At 34.6% G+C, this 17,834-nt stretch overlaps 1 protein-coding gene across 7 annotated transcripts in view; it reads left to right on the top strand.

Annotated features, from left to right (window-relative positions):
- LOC109839999 (transcription factor-like protein DPB) overlaps positions 1–15,336 on the top strand; it is an 18,988-nt gene extending 3,652 nt beyond the window's left edge. Inside the window, exons 2-12 of one of the 7 annotated variants that reach the window (XM_020408485.1) lie at positions 2,018–2,124; positions 2,203–2,276; positions 2,581–2,624; positions 3,813–3,848; positions 3,948–4,106; positions 4,270–4,338; positions 4,510–4,608; positions 5,230–5,300; positions 5,457–5,696; positions 14,152–14,156; positions 15,325–15,336. In XM_020408485.1, coding sequence (XP_020264074.1) covers positions 2,078–2,124; positions 2,203–2,276; positions 2,581–2,624; positions 3,813–3,848; positions 3,948–4,106; positions 4,270–4,338; positions 4,510–4,608; positions 5,230–5,300; positions 5,457–5,640 — 783 coding nt within the window. In that variant the 5' untranslated portion in view covers positions 2,018–2,077 and the 3' untranslated portion in view covers positions 5,641–5,696; positions 14,152–14,156; positions 15,325–15,336. Of the gene's footprint in view, positions 1–1,934; positions 2,125–2,202; positions 2,277–2,580; positions 2,625–3,812; positions 3,849–3,947; positions 4,107–4,269; positions 4,339–4,509; positions 4,609–5,229; positions 5,301–5,456; positions 5,697–5,742; positions 6,014–14,151; positions 14,157–15,324 lie in introns of those variants that run through there. The other 6 variants (XM_020408484.1, XM_020408482.1, XM_020408481.1 and 3 more) reach the window with 6 other exon arrangements.

Raw genomic sequence — 17,834 nt, 5'->3', positions numbered from 1 at the left:
CGTGTCTTCTCCTAAAGATAGAAAGACGAGATTTGGTTCATAGAGAAAGAGGCTTAATTGGTTTGCAATGCAAGGTATTGTGTTAACTGTGTTGTGGGAGCAATGAGATTGATGCTTAAAGGAAGAAAGTGCATTGATTGCATTGGATATCTAAAGAGAGCGAGAGGTTGGAGTATTGAGCAATGTTGAGATCAAAGATGAGATCAATTGAGCCTAAGATTGAGGCTGAGCTTGAAGGAATATGTCGTAACGCTGGATATTGGCGGAGATTATTTAGGGACACGAGCTGAGTGCGGAAACAACCTAATTCTGATGGCTAGTAGTCGGAGATGATGATGACAATGATGACAGCTAAAGGAGCGACGCCTACCAACCATTGTGTCGGCAGCTATTAGTGGTGGCAACAGTGATAATCGGATCATGTATGTTTCTATGGCAGAGTTTGATTTGCAATGGAATTGTTGAAGTAGATCCTTGGAGAATCTTGATCGGAGAAGCGTTATGAGAAGTGGACAGTGAAGGTAAGATCAGACTATTTCGTAGGCTGCCGAAGGGAAAAGCATGAAGATGAACCCTTCAGCAGCTCAAAATTTTGAAAGACTAGATGTTGTCCAGATTAGAAAACCAACTCTAATACCATATTAATTCATATCGAGGAGAGCTTTCTATACATTGATAGAGTTATCTTACATGATATATATACACATACAATAGCATATGGATAGAGTATGGAGGTAGGCTTATCGATATAGTTATTGAGGCGGTGATACAATTGTTCATGATAATATTTAACAAAGGTTATTTAGATTCCATGCTCATATCTAGCTAGCCAAGTAATGTTTCATCGATTTATCACACGCTTCTTCACTGATAGAGTTGGGTTCAGATCCTATGAGTATAGCCTAATCCACGTCTATGTGCATATTGTGCACCGTTCTTGTTAGATTGGTTGTCGTTATAAGAACTTGCTAATGGGCTATGCCATGGATTCACTTTGATCTTCACATCTCAATTAGTTAGAGTGTGTGACCGATCTAAGAATTTCCTTTATTTATGTATCATCTTATTTAGAACTGAGGCAGCATCCGTGACCAGATGCTCTTGGGGTGAAACAATTTTAAACTGCTCAAACTCTTACTCTTTGGTGATGGGACCATGTAAATCCAGATCCACCGCACAATTCTTCCATTAGGATTGGCCAAAATAGATGCCTTATGGGGCTTATCTTTAGAGTTGGCCTTTTGCATATACATGCATGCCATTAGCATTACTGGCTATTGGTATCGAGACTGGAGGTTTAATGGATAGCTATCTGGTTTTTATTTTATTTTTTTGAAAAGGTAGCTAAGCACAGGCTAAAGTAAAGGATGTTACACAACAAATAGATCAGAAGAGTTAAGGGAGGAGCAGAAGAAAAGCACAGCAGGATGAGATAATTAAGAGGTCCTGCAAGCTTGACTTGTCAGAGTATGCTCTGTCCAGAATTTTGCCAGGGAAGCTATCCTACGTTATACAGATGAAACATGCATAGCTTAGATTTTCTTTATCAGTTTATAAGAATAAGGCATTGTCCTATTCTTCCGCTGCCCTTTTCCTCTTCTGGTGGATATGGTACAGCTATCCCTACCTGAACATTTAATCAACAATTTTACCTGTTTTAGTCTTCTTTGCTCTTTCCTAAGCTGATTTCATATTCTTCTTTCTTTGGAAGTTGGTGTCATTTCTCTTAACCTTACAATTTTTTCAACCTTCTTGTTAGCTAGCTAAACTTCAAATTTCTGACTTATAAGAACTGTTGAACAGTTTTCTTTAACTTAACTATATCAATAAATATTTCTGTTTTTATTTACTTTCTATACTAGCTCATCATATTCTTGAAATCCTTATGAATGATATGCATGACTCAGTCAATAAATCTCTTCTTCTGACTGCAGTATATTTAATGTAAACTATGATAAGCAGTAATCATCAGATAGATTTACCCGATGGTCTTGATGAGGCTCATGTTAACCCACAGAGCGGAACATCTAATGGAGATACTACTGGTGAAGACATTACACCAAGTTCTAGTGACAATATGCTAAGGTTGGATGACTCGTATATTCAAGAAGATGGCAATATTGGGTGAGTTGTTTTAGTTTTTCTGGAAGATGTATCACCAACTAGCTCTTACTAAAATGATTTCTTTACTTCTATTTTCAGTACCGTCGAAAAGAAGAAAAAGAAGAAGGCATCAAGAATCATTGGATGGGGACTGAGACGGTTCAGTACAATTGGTGAGGATAATTGGCTATGTAGAATATTCTCTAGCAGTCTCCCCAACCTTTGGTCTTGGTCTTCTTTATTTTCTGTTTTTTTCCTCCTTGTAATACTTTCTATTAAGAGAAAAAAAAACATTTGTATGGGTTTTATATGGAGAATTGTATTGCTGATGCCTGCAAGTTTTCATATATTACTAATGCGAATGGATATATGCGAGTTTGCTAGAATAACTTTCGCATTTTTTTTCTGGAAATTATGATGTTTCACGAAGTTAATTGTCTTCAGCTATAATTCACTAAATATTCTTCTCGTCTTCAGTTTGTCGGAAGGTCCAGGCAAAGGGAAGAACAACATACAATGAGGTGAGGTGCAATCTGGCGGCTTGCATTTATCTTTCTGTTTTCTGGATTTCATACTATGACTGAAATTGCAAATTGATTGTCCGAACTTTTAAGTATCTCATTGCTCATTTGTGATATAACCATGCCCATGCGATTTATATATATGTTTAGTTTTGACATTGAAAAATAAAGATAAAAGAGCAGCTACGTCCAGCATCCTGATGAACTATATGTTTCAGAGGCTATACTTAAGTGCTTCATGGCTAGACATGTCTTCTGATTGTTTATGAAGATATTATTTGTTTCAACCATTGATTTTCCTGTGGTTTAGTCATATGCTGTGGGAATTCGTATTGGTTACTATTGGATTCTCTGGAAGGAGGATTGCAATCTCCCCCAAAGAGCATGACAGCTGATGGAGTCAACTAAGAATTGGGTGTTCATTCAAAAATCTCTTGTAGGAGGAAATGGCGATTATGATAGTGTTATCCAGCTTACTAGATCCATGTGTTGCTAAAACTATCATATTTACTAGAAGCTACTTGGCATTTCCAACTTCGCTTGTCACTTATAAATGGATTTTCATTGAAATGAAATATTTTATTCTTCATCAACTCTATTTCACCTAGTTTAAAGCATGGAAACCAACAGCACCGTCAAGATTTTAAGATCACATGGCTGAGTGACATTTAAAACTCGTAGTGTAGAATTGTAGCCTCTGTTACATGTCACATGGGCACATGAAAAGGTAGTCAAACCTTCGGATGCAGAAATGTCCAGTAACTTTGTATGCGTAGACATGTCACTCATGGATCTACATGCACGCTTGATAATAATATCTGCCAATTTCAAGAATAAATTAGTATAATACAGATGTATCATTTTTCAAGAAACAATTTTTGTGTTCTATCAGAGTTGTGATATTGTTGCAATTTTAATAATTTAATGCTGTGAACTGGTGCCAATTTCTAGGAAGTTTTCCCAAACGGCAGTGTCCTAAAGTTCAGGTTTCTCTATACTCAAGATATATGACACCATCAAGCAACAGACACTATTTGAAACTGAAGATTATTTTGAATGACCTCTTACCTTGGTTATCATGAATGTATCTGACTGCTTGATAGGATTTTTCATTTAAGTAGAAATTAGTTGATGAATATAAGCTTAAAAATGTTAACAATTTTGATCTGAAGAAGTGTCTACTTCCAGGTTGCAGATGAAATCATAGCAGAATTGTCATCTGGGGTAAGGATGTGGAAAAGCTATCTGCTTTCTTATCATCAAATTTTGGATGTATGTGCGATATTTTGTTGGACGCTATGCAAATAATTCATTTGGACCTAGTTGTGTATCCTTGAGCAGTTTGACGAGAAGAACATTAGGAGAAGAGTCTATGATGCCTTCAACGTTCTCATTGCTATAAATGTTATCGCAAAGGATAAAAAGGAGATAAGGTGGATAGGCTCTCCTATTACAAAAACTGAGCAAGTCAAACACCTAGAGGCATGTTCTAACTCTTAATTAATAAATATATCACCATATTGCTTCACATAGGCTTTTATTTGCTTATGTGATAATTATGATGGCATTGTGCGTTTCATTTATCTGAGTTGTTGAATGCCAGTGATTTTTATTTTTAAATCTGAATTCTGTGCTCCTCTTATAGGAAGCGCACGTGAATATGATGAGTAGGATACAAACAAAAACAAACTACTTAAGAGAACTGGAACGCCAAGTAAGTCCTATGTTTTAACAACTTCAAAGGTTTGTTATCCTATTGGCTTGCTTGCTTTAGTAATTTCTTTTGTATCCATGCTTGATTAATTTATCCAAGTGAGATACCAATTTAGTTGTTAATACTACTTTCTAGTTGATGACTAAGCAACCCATATTTTTGTCATTAAAGCTTGTGGATTTGCAAAACCTTATGCTGCGGAACCAGCAATTGCACCAATCAGGAAATGTTGCTTCTGAAGGCATTCATCTGCCATTTGTGTTGGTTCGAGTATGTTTATTTTCCTTTAGTTTTAGTTCTACTATTACATTTATTCAAATTGTCTTTGGAGAGATTCATCTTGCCCTTTTTTAAATAGATTCTTTTTTCCTCTTTAATAATAGATTCAGTCCCTTCTGTCCTTTTGCATGTCACAGTCAATTTTTATTTGGTAGGACCAAACTTCTTGCATGATCTCAACAAATAAAACTGTTAATTATCTTTTTCTTTTATTTTTTTTCAAAAAAATTCACAAGAAATTAGATAATCCTGTTAGATTTTTACTTGACTGAAATGGAGATACCAGCCATTCTTCAGTGTGAAAGTCTTTTAGGACACTGACACTTCTTCGAGAATGTTGCCTTTTGCTATGCTACCAGAATTAAGACATTGTGGTGTCTGATTTCTTTCATCTGTCACATTACCTTTCTGTACTCCCTCAACCTCCTGAGCTCTTATGTTGAACTTAGATTTGATCCTTTAGTTCTGCTTCTTTTGTTATTCCTCCACACTGTAAAATACCAAAAATATCCTGTGGATCCTTTTTTTGGTGTTTACATTGGGGAAAGGCTTTATTATTTGTTTTATTTTTTTTCCTATTTTTGCTATAATTTTTAATCTTCTGTTGAACAGGCACATCGAAAGGCTACTGTGGAGATTGAGATATCTGAAGACGCACAGTTGGTGCATTTTGACTTTAACGAGTAATGATGCTCTTTCCTCTCTGTTGATAATTATATATTTCTCAATTTTCTCTGCTAACATATGAGGCTGAGCCCTTCCAAGAAAAGAACCTAGTTTGCATCCATGGTTTTCTCCTATAATCCTGTACTAATATATTTATTTTCATTTTTCATTAGAAGTCCATACAGTTTATATAATGAGCAAGCCATCCTCAAAATGATGAGATGCCCACATGTAGTTGAACCGGAGCAGACATACAGGAATTCATCAATAGAATCTCTCATCAATGACCAAAGCAGCAGACCATTGAAATCATCTTTGTTTTCGTGGAACTCTGAGATGATGAGCATGAAGAATTAAAAAAATACGACTTGCAACTGTTGGCATATAATAGAGGTATGACGAGGAAGTGGTGGGTGGGATCCTAACTTTGCAGTTTTTGCTTTCCTTGGGAACTTTCAGGATTTCGCGTGATCACAATGTGAAGCGAAGAGGTTCTTGTTGTTTCCTTCTCTCTTGTATATGTTGGAAAATTGTGTCTGATAACTGATGTTTTAGTTTCTACCTAACACTGTTGACGGGATACTCTTTTTTCTTGCTAACGAGGACATATTAATGTCCGTTACAAAAAGAAAATGTTAAAGCATCCATATTGTGTAGATCATGAGAATCAAACTCAAAAAGTTCTTAGTATTGTCTTTGACATCTAATCTAATGAGTATGATTGGTCTCATTTGATGATGTGAAAAGTATCTGAAACATTCTCTTTTCAGTTTTTCTTTTCCAGACATAAATCTTAGGGCTCTTACGTGATGGAAATAAAAGGAAAAAATTGCTGAAAAATTCTAAGATCTGAAATAATTATGAACTTGAAAAGAGCTACTCGTGTAGTAACTTTTTGCCAGTCTTCTTGCTGCATTCGATGAAGTGCCGAGTCAGTTCAGGCAATGGGAGAAGTGAGGGGAGGAAAGAGAGAGAGTTGGAAGAAGAAAGGGGAAGCTTTTGGGTGGGGTTGGGGGGGGAGAAGTGAGGGGAGGAAAGAGAGAGAGTTGGAAGAAGAAAGGGGAAGCTTTTGGGTGGGGTTGGGGGTGTAATAAATGTTTCTATTTTGTTGGGGAGTTGGAAGAAGAAAGGGGAAGCTTTTGGGTGGGGTTGGGGGTGTAATAAATGTTTCTATTTTGTTGGGTTCACAAAGGAGTCGGATTATGTTTCTTTGTAAGTTTTGAGACAATTCTTTTGCTAAAAAATATTCTCATTGAGAAAAATGCTTTTTAAGACCAACTAAATATTTAAGCTACAATGAACAACTATGTATATTTTTGTATGGAATTTCGCATGCCCTTTCAAATCGAGTATTAGCTGAGATATTTTAACATTCAGGAGAGACTATTAGCAGATATTATAATAATGTGCTTAATGCTATATTATTTTTGATGAGATAATTATTTATAAATTTTTAATAAGGGCGAAAGTGATATTTTTTTTTAAAAAAATAATGATATTAATCTCCTTAAACCCTCTTCACTTGCCAAACACAAAAGACTTAACCCCTTATCTTAAAACTATCGTATTTAAACGGCTTTAGAATTTATTTAACCCATCACGATGAGTCGCATCGACATTCTGAGGGGTTGACAGTGGTCCAAAATTAAAAAAATTAAAAGTTTGCATAAGAAGCAAGAGAAACTCTGAAAAGAAAAGTGCAAAATGATGAAGGACCTCAAAGTAGCTGAGGTCCAAAATACTAGGACAAAATAATCCTAACCAATATGGTAAACAACAAAAAAAGTCCTAACTAAGATGGTAAGCAGTTGAATTTATTTATTTATTTATTATTATTATTTTTTTGAAAAGGTAAGCAGTTGAATTTAAAGACCAAGGGAGATACAAAAAAAAGCTGCTAAGATGATGGATAGTGATTGAATTAAGGATTTACTCGTGGGATCGTTATGTAAGAATTCAAGTGACAAGAGCGTACAACCCAAGATGCCTGATTTGACTGGGACAAAACCTAGAGATATTGATCCAATCATTTACATTGCGTACACACTAAATCTTGTAACAGTAGCGGATCTACATAGTGATCGATAACGAGTCTGCACAAGAGGATTGCTTACTTTATATATTTTTAATTTACTTTTACATGTCTACTATTTAGGACACCACTGAGGATGAAATTGTAAAAGTATCAAAATATTTACTTTTACTTATATTTATCCTTCATGCTTTTACTATTTTACTTTTAATGAAGTAATAAGTCATGGAGGCACCAGTGAGACAAAATCCTGGATCCGACAAGGCTTGTAATTGAGCTACAAATCTGGTATAAGAGACGCATGATAATCATGCAAGAAATACGCTAAGGGTCCTATCAGAATCACCTTTGTAGGAGTGAGGTGATTCACACCATTGACAGTTGTTAGTAAAATAATGAAGGAGACAGAACTTCTGAGGTATGAAACACTTTCCTTAAAGAAATATTTACCCCACTTGATATTCAAATTTGCTTCGAGTTAATGCAAATTTTCTTCCCAGGATATAATAGAAAAATTGAAAATTTCAACAAGCAAATCTGTAATTTTTTATCAATTCTTTGTGAAACAAGTTTGCAGTATTGCAGATGTTTCTTTTTGAGAGAAATGTTTTGTGAAAGAAGTGCATTTAGATGTTGGAAATAATAGACTATTTATAAGTTTGAAAATGTATTTCCAACACTCATAACTTTTCAAAACACCATTTGGAAAAACAATCACTTTTCAACACTCTTCTTTCAAGTTGATATTTTAATAATTCAAAATTTTAAAATAACAATAATAGTAGTAAAGAAATAATATACTCAAATATATATATATATAGTAAAAAGATAGAATATTTTAATAATCACGTTAAAATTGCGCATTATTTGCACTACTCGCCCGCAGGTTTGGAGGTCTATACTTTGACCCATTTATCAAAACCCAATAAGCATTAAATGTTTTTAAACCTCTAAAAGAATGCTCAAATATCTGATGTGGGACTATCTTGTTTTTTTAGAAACAAATACTAACAGAGAGGATGTTCAAAATTACCAAACCAAACTCTCTAACTAGGGGTGTCCAATCGGACCAATGCTTGGACCCGACCCGATGTCTGGACCGGACCCGGTCGGGCCAGCACCTGGCTTGGACCCGGGAAAACCTGGGTTTACGTACCAAACCAGGCTATAGGTCTAGGTCGCCTCTGTGAAACCCGCACCGGGCCCGGCCGGGCCCGACCAAGAAAATGGCAAAGCCGGGGAACCCGAGTCCGAGTCTGACCCGGGTCGGGGTCCGGACCTGGCGGCGGAAGTTGGACCGGGCCATTCGGCCCGGCCCGAGGCCTAACGGTTAAAAATTGATCGTGGACTAGGCGGCCGGACGCCGGCCCGGTCAGACGGTCAAAAGGACTATGGCGTTCTGCTGGCGCACCGACCGGCCGTGGTCAGAATGATCAATTTTATGAACGTTGGACCGGGCGGCCCGTACTAAAGGTCACAAAATTGACTGCTGGAGCGGACACAGCCCGGTTCAGTATGCCCAAATAGCCTAAAATGGCTATTTTTTGGTTATTTGACCAAAACACCCCCCAAAAATGGTTAAAAAGGATAAAAATTGGAGGGTGTTTCGGTAATTTTGCTAGGGAGTTGCTTCTATAAATAGAGGGGGTTTTCATTTATTTTTCTCATTCAAAACTCATCTACTTCTCTCTAATACTCTCTTATACCCTCTAATTCTTCAATCAAATGGCTTCCTCCTTCGATTATGAAGGACAAGTTCCAACTCTTGATAATGAAATTAGTTCTACTCATACTTCTACCACACCTACCGAAGCTGCTCCTCTACCAATGTTGATCCGGAATATGGTGGCGATGATGCCATACCTAGAGCTTCTACAAAACCGAGATCCGATGTGTGGAATTTTTTTTTTGAGGAGATAGAAATCACTAGGGATCAACACGGTAAACTTCTCACGCAAAAGGCTAAATGTGCGTTGTACGATCATATTTTTCAAGCTCATCATAAGAGCGGTACCAATCACCTCAAATGTCATTTGGGAAAATCCAACAGAGCTCAAGTGGCAACATCTCAAGGAGACATCAGTCAATCTCTATTCTCTCAATCATTAACCTCCGGTAGCCTCGATTCCTGGAACTATGATGCAATTTAAGTCAGGAAATGCGTCATCAAGTTTATTATTCTTAAAAACCTTCCTTTTAAAATAGTTGAAGATGATGAATTTGAGGATATGATTAAATATGGTTTTTATCCCTCGTTTCAAAAAAAAATCTCATCAATCTTGTCAATGTGACATTTTAAAATATTATCACGATGAACAAACAAAAATAATTTCTTATTTTCAAAACTTAAACTATAAATATTCTCTAACTTCTAATATTTAGACATCTATAGCACAAACTGGTTATTTATGTATTACAGTACACTGGATTGATGATACTTGAACAAATGTTTAAAAGAGTTATTTCTTTTATTGCATTTGAAGATCCACACTCTGGTGTTAATGTTGCAAATTTAATAATCCAAGAATTTTTAAAATAAGAAAATTCTGGATTTTTTTTTCTTTTACTAGATAATGTAAGTAATAATAATGGACCTATGGATCAAATCAAATCATCTTTGTCATTGCCGTGTCAGAGTGACATTTTTTTTCATATTAGATGCATGTGTCATATTTTAAATTTAATTATTTAAAGTATATTTAATAAAAATAAACTCCTGATAGAAAATGTTAGGGTTATAGCTTATGCTCATAATGCTTCTGAACAAAGACTTAAAAGATAAAAATAATTATGTAAAAAAATTTAAAACGCAATTTAATTCCAAAAGATGTTGACCACAGGTGGAATTCCACTTATGCAATGTTAAATATATCAGTGGAGTATAAAAAATTATAAATAATTTTATTGCTTCCTATGCTTTTAGTTCTAGCTCTGGTAGTATGTATAAAATAACTGATGGATAATAGACAGTTATACATAGTATAAAAGAGATGCTATAAGTTTTTTATGAAGCTAATATGTTATTATCCAACTATTATTCAAGCTGCTTTACAAGTTTTAAGTATTCAAATTTTTTTTACTAACTATCGTATAAATAATTATTTTGAAAACAAGATTTTTCAAATGGAAAGTAAATTTAATAAGTATTTTAGACATATTCCTCTTATTTTTGGTTTGGGAGTTCTTATTGATCCATGCTTGAATGATACTGGCCTTCAAATTTTGTTAAATTCTTTGTATGAGAATATGATAATAGACACTAATAATGGTCACAATGTTACTGCACTTACTCATCATAACACTATTAAATATTATCTTTAAAGATTATGTAATGAGTATGCAGGTAGATATGGTGTAAGTACACCTCAACCTATATCTTCTACGAGTTCAAGACAGGGCAAATGTAAGATTTTTGATAGGCAATCAATGAGAGTGAGGCTAACTAGTAGTCCTAAGATCTGGATCTGGATCTAGATCATCATCAAAGAAAATTTCTAAAATTGAATAATATTTAGCTGCACCTTTAGTTAATTCTCAAAATAATAATTTTGATATTTTACAATGGTGAAGTATATATAGAACAGTTTCACATCCTATACTTTCCATCATGGCTCATGACTTACTAACAGTGTACGTTTCTACAGTAGCCTCGGAATTCGCCTTCAGCATATCAGGACGTTTGATCGATGACTACAGAACATCGCTAGATCCATCTACCGTACATGCGGTTATGTGCTTACAAGATTGGTAGATGTCCAAAAAAGAACTTAAGGCATCAATCAGATGACTAGTATTGAAGATGGACTTAATGAGTTGACAATAGAAGATAGAAATAGAGATAGAGAGTAGAAAATACTCATTAGTTTATAATTTTTATTTCTTAGCTGTAAATTTATGATAAATTATTTTGAAAAGAGTTTAAAATGATAGTGAGATAGATGAGTAGGTGCCAACGTAGTTGGGATGTATTCATCTATTGTGATGTGATAAATTCTAAAAAAAATTATAATTGTTAGTGACTAATAATAAATAGTTTATTTTTTATCAAATTTCTATGATATTTATATTTGTAAATTATATAATTATAAGTGATTAATAATGTGATTGAATTTTTATCAAAATTTTGCATATTTTATTTTTTAATTACTCTTGAATTTTCTTTCTTTTTTTGCATAAAAACTAAATTTTACGCAAATTAAAAAAATAATCAGGCCGATCCGGTGTCTGGCACGTTCGCGTTCAGACCCGGACCCGGACGCGGCTAGGCCCACTGGGTCCGGGTCCGGGTCACCCATTTTGCCCGGCCCCAGCCCGAACCCGAATTTTTGGGCTAGGCCAGGCCGAATGGACAAGCCTATCTCTAACTACCTATGAATAGTATGTAAGTCTTCTTGTTTTGATGATGATTTATAAATAATTTATATCTAATATTGTTTGTCTAGTGTTTGTGTTTTATATTTATTCTAGGAAAATAATATGTTGGGGGATGGATGGAATTACGCATTCACGATAATATCCAATGGACGTTGGCGGAATCGTGGAGTGAAGCCTTGCAATTCAAGTTGAAGATCCAAGTTAAAGCTTTATCCGCAAGTGTACCAAGATAGAGCTTCGTTGAAGATCACAAGCTTGGGTATATAGTTTATAGTGTTTGTAGTATAGGTTTATACTTGTGTGTTTAATACTCTAAGCTCAATTATACGCACACACATATTTCTAATTTTTTATTAAAATATGAGTGTTTTTGATAAAATATGGTTTTATTGGTTTATGGACTTAACGTTCATTATATACATTCTTCATTAAGTCTATAAAATCATTTTATATGTTTTCAAGACATGTATATGTATTTGTGAGTTTTTGCAAAATGATGAGATTTCACAAACGGGGAATGCTATTTGAAAATTTCCTTTTTCAACATGTTCAATATCATATTTATAAACTTTCCCTAAATCCTTATATTTTTTGGAATTTATTTGGTAATTTTAAAGTAGGTTTAAAGTTGAGATTTACTGTGCGTTTCATGTTCGTGCATGTTTTTCGTAAAATGATGAGTTTTCATTTTTGAAAAGTGGAAATTAAAAATTTCTTTTTGTAACATGTTCAGTTTCATGTTTATAAAGTTTTTCCAAAGTTTCATGATTTTCGGAGTTGATTTACTATGTTAAATTTATTTTACAAAATCGTGTGTCTCAGCAATTTTCAGAATCTGGAATATCTATGTTAAAATATTTATTTCTCATAAATGGGAAGTGATATTTCAAAAATTCTTTCTCTAACATGTCTATCTACATGTCTAAAAACATTACTCAAAAGCTCATAATTTTTGGAGTTGATTTACTATTTTTATTTAATTTTATAATGACAGCTACGCAAAATTCCAGAACTGCTAGAATCTGTCATGCATGTCATAAGTCGACTCATGAACAGTGTAAATCGACTTGCTACAGTATAAGTAGACTCGTGAACAGTGTAAGTCGACTCAGCAGATGTTTTTTAACCTGTAACGGCTAGTTTATGAGTTGACTCATGAACAGTACCGAGTCGACTCATGAACAGTACCGAGTCGACTCATAACACTGTAACGGCTAGTTTTTGGCTGAGTTGTTTTTTGGTTTTTTTAGACTTTTCACTTGGGTTTTCTTGGTTATTTGGGGCTCCTATATATATATCAAATATCCTCTAACTTCTGTGGGTACTTAAGAAAGTTTTAAAAGAGGTTTAATAAGTTTTTAAGTGTGTTTAAGGTTTGTTTCAAGATTGTTTAAGTGTGAAGAAGTTTTCATAAGAGAGGATCAATTTCGGTTTGGGCTTTCAATCTTCCAATCTCTCTCTCTTGTATTTAGAGAAGTGTTTCTAAACATCTCTCTCTCTTGTATTTAGAGAAGTGTTTCTAAACTCAAATCTCTAGCTTGTTTATGTTTTAATTGTTATATTCATATTTGCTAGATTAATTTGAGTTTATATTTGATTTTCTCATTGTTTGCACACACACAACCATTGAGCTTGTTATATTTGCATACATTGTATAATTGTGTTGTGAGGAGTTGTAACAATTGAGAGTGAGCTTAATTGAGTTCTCATCTATTATAGAAAACAAATTTGTATTTGTGAGTCTTAATTGTGTAGATCACTTTGTAATATATTTGTACACCGAGAGAAGTGTGTGGTGAGAGACGGGGTTATCCCAAGAGGAGTGCAGTAGGTGGTAATGCCTAGAGAGAGGTTGTAATTCCTAATACTTGAGGGAGACACGGACTAGAGATCAACACTTAAGAGGGTGTAAAGTGGGATTGCAAGAGTGAGAGATTGTAAAGTTTTCGGTGAACTAGAAAACCGAGTGTGAGGTGTAAACGTTATTCGGGTGAGCGTAGAAAACCCGATTGTGATAGTAGATTTCTCCCCGGGAGTGGGAAGCGGAGACGTAGGACAGAAGGTCCGAACTCCGTGATCATATTGTATGTTTGCATTGTTTATATTACCCTATCATAATTGTATCTTTAGTTTAGATTGTTTACCCTTGTGTTGTTTATATATCCTTGCATATATTTCATCATATAAGATATATCTCTTTGTTCATATTGCATATTCTTGCATATAACATATTGTATATCTATCTTGTAAGAATAATTTATTAATAAATTTTAATTGGCATAAAATCGGATTAGATTAGCATAAGACCCTAATCACCCCCGGTATCAGAGCTTGGTGCTCTTTGATTTAAGGTCTAATCACATTGAGTTAAAGATCCAAGTTATCTTTTTGTGCTAATCTTGTTTAGATTTCATTTGTCTTGCTTGCACATATATATATTTATCATGGACATGAATTGTGCACCTTTGTTAGGCTATGAATCAAATGTTGCTCCTAAATTCATTAATTTTCCCTATGCATAATGGGTTTCTAGATTTAAACTATTTGTACAATCTAAAAATATTGATTTATGGGGAATTATTGATAATACTTATATTGTACCCACTATGGAGAAATCCAAACGGAGTAAAAATGACAAAAGATTATTTATCATGAACAAGATTGTGTTAGAATATATACTTAATGCACTTGATTCTTCTATTTCTAACAAGCTTGCTTATTTTGATAGTGCTTACAAATTGTGGATATTCATAGAAGCACATCATGGTAATTTGGAGGAGATCCAAAGGATTCCGGCGGATTCTTTCTCAAGTAATATTGGAGTTTCATCATGCACACGACCACTAGGCGATAGCCCTAGTGTGGTATGCGGTTCCGAACCCAATAATGATTTATCTAGTGATGAACTCGTTTGTGCATCTAAGAGATTATTACATGCCTACAAGAAATTACAAAATGATTTTATTAATTTAAAAAGCAAGCATGATAATTTAGAATCTGATCATGAGGAGCTAGTGTCAAAATTAGATGTCATTGCAAAAGAAAATATCATGCTTAAAGAAAACAATGACATGTTAATTTTGGAAAATAAAAAATTAACCACATCTATAACTAGCTTATCTCATGAAAAAGATAATGCCACATTAGAAGTATAGAACATAAAACATGATACTGCTTATTTTATAAATAATTATTTATGTTCGACTTCTAATGTTAATGCATATGTGCCAAATGATGAGTTGAATGTTGTTAAAAATCGCATTTCATCCTTAGACTCAACTCTTAATACATGCATTAATAATCATAAGAAGCTTATGGATATGTGTGTCAAGTCTAAATCATCCACTCATTATGCACACATATATAGCAAAGTTTAAAAGTGCTCTATTTGCGGCCGTAAAGGCCATCTAGCTAAATTTTGCTATGATGCACACAAACATAAGTATTCTAATGCCTCTTGTGTCATGTAGCTTCTTCATCTCATACACTTACACATTCACATGCTCATTCTCACAAAGTTCATCATAAGCATGCTAGTGTGTTCAAGTGTGCATGCTCATTCTCACAAAGTTCATCATAAGCATGCTAGTGTGTTCAAGTGTGATCATTATGGTCGTTTTGATCATTTGGCCAAGTTTTGTTCATCATAAGCATGCTAGTGTGTTCAAGTGTGATCATTATGGTCGTTTTGATCATTTGGCCAAGTTTTACTTTGATTTGAAAAAGAACTCAAATTTGCCAAATGCTTCTAGTAGACCATATGTTTTTAAATATGATGTTTGTGATAGGTTTGGACATCTTGCAAAATTTTGTTATGATATACAAAAAGCTTCTAAGTTGTAATATGTTCCAAATAGACCATTGTTGAAGAATGTTTCTCATTTACAAAATAATTTTAAAAGACAATCTTTATTTGCAAATGATTCTCGTGCACGAGTTAATGGTCCACAAAAACAAATGAATCTCTTTCACCGCACATATTACAATCGGAAGGGTCATTTGAGTGATTATTGTTTTGACTGAGTTAGTGCACTACATGCGCCCAAGAGGGTTCATAACCCTTGGGCTTTGAGCTTGAAAGATAGGGGTCATATCCCTAAATCTCTTGGTACTAAGAATTCTTGGGTACCAAAACAAATTTGATTTTTAAACCAAGTATTTTAGTGTTTTTCTTTTTCCTTTTCTTGGTTTTGAAAATTATACTTTAATTTTTTGAACATGAAAACAATTCTTTTTATTAGTCAAATTCTTTTGTTTTCATTATTATTGGTTTTGTTTTGATGAGAGGTTTGTGTTTATACCCCCCCCCCCCCGGATTTATTAGGTGTTTATTCCCAAATCTTGTTTACCGGGTGCTAAAATACTTATATGGGTTGGAACAAGCTTAAGAGCTTGATATATTTTTTGTTGGATGTTTTGTTCATGAAAAGGTAATTTTACCTTTGTGAATAGTCCCACATTGGAAAAGGAGATGAATAGTATATGGTATATAATGGTTCTCTCCTTATTAGGCTTTGAATAGTGTTTTGGGTTTTGTGGGCTTTGCATATCTATCTCACACACGCGCGCGCCACGCCGCACCGCACACGCACACATTTTTGCTTCTCAAGCTTTTATTTTACACGTTTTACACGTTTTGTAACGGCTGCATGCGGGTAACTGAAGCGAGATTCGTGCGTAATGGTTCCTTCGATTCAGCGAGAGTTACACTTCTCCTCACCTATATAAGCAGCCGTAGACCTCATTCAGATTCACAACGAAGAGAAGAACTACTTCTAAGCTCTCTTCCTCCTCCACTCTCTTTTCTCCCAAGTTATTTCGGCTATAATTTTACATTTATATTCTGGACAACCGTTTTCGTCTGAGCATAAGCTCTGTGACTCACGCCCGAGCGCAGAGGTCGGCCGATTCTGGGGGTTTTTACCGCTAAGGGAGAGGGGACAGATTACGCCAGGACGATAGACGGGTCCTCAATCTTCTAGGGTAGTGACATCACGACTGCTCCCGATCAGGCCTGAATTTTCTAACTCTTTAATTTGGATTTTATATTATTATATTCCTGTTTTGACAGCAATCTAGAAGATTGACAATAATTTTGCTGTTAATTTAAATCTGTATTTTTAACCAATAGTTAACTGTTTTATTTGTTAACTAATTTTACATCTAAATTAGTAGATAAAATAAAAAAAATTGCTGCTTTTGTATTCAATTTCTGTATCTGTCAGAAACAAAAAAAAAATCTTTAAGTGAACCGGTTCAAGTTTTCTTGGATTAGTTGGTGTCTAAGGCAAGGTTTAAGGGTTATGTAAAGCGCTCTATAAGAAACGAGGTACTTAATAGATATTTGATCAACCTCTAGTACTATCCTTACCTGGCCAAACTACCCGGGTAAAACTTTAATCTTTTTACTTTTAGAGTTTTTGGTTAAGAGCAGGTTTAATTAAGTTTCTGGTCTAGTAGTATTGATAAAATCCTTTATTCGATCAGATTCCATCTACCTAGACTAGTAAACTCAAATTGGACTTATGGCAATTCCTGATCATTCAAAAAGTGTCAAACCTGAGAAGTTTACCGGTGTTAACTATAAACGGTAGGCTAATCAAATGAAATACTGGCTCACTACCTTAAGTCTTTTATCTGCTATTAACACTTCTGAGTCTTCTACTAGTGGTTCTTAACCTTTGACTCCTGATCCTGAACAGCCTGCTCCTTCCACTTCTGGTTCTGGTGCTAGCTCCTTTTCTAGCTCTATGAAACCAGAAGAAATCAACTATCATTATTGTCATAGGATTCTTAGTGTACTTGCGGATAATCTTTATGACATATAGTATGAGTTCAAAAGTGTAAAAGACCTATGGAATGCTCTTGAAGCAGAATATGACTATGATGATGTCGGAATTCGCGTTTCATCTCCTCCTCCTTCAACAAGTTCATGATGGTTGATGACAAGCCCAGTAATGAACAAATTCATGAATTCCTAGATTTTCTCTGTCATCTCCAATCAAAAGGAAACACTTTTATTGACGATTATAAAGTTTCCTGTTTGATTGATAAACTCCCTCCCTCCTGGTCTAGATTTGCTAGAGATCTCCGACACAAGTAAGGAGATCTAACCTTAACTGAAGCTCTCAAGGCTATTCGTATT

This window comes from Asparagus officinalis, chromosome 5, assembly GCF_001876935.1.
Source record: "Asparagus officinalis chromosome 5, Aspof.V1, whole genome shotgun sequence".
In the NCBI taxonomy this organism is placed as follows: domain Eukaryota; kingdom Viridiplantae; phylum Streptophyta; class Magnoliopsida; order Asparagales; family Asparagaceae; genus Asparagus; species Asparagus officinalis.
This window is presented reverse-complemented; position numbering and strand designations above follow the sequence as displayed.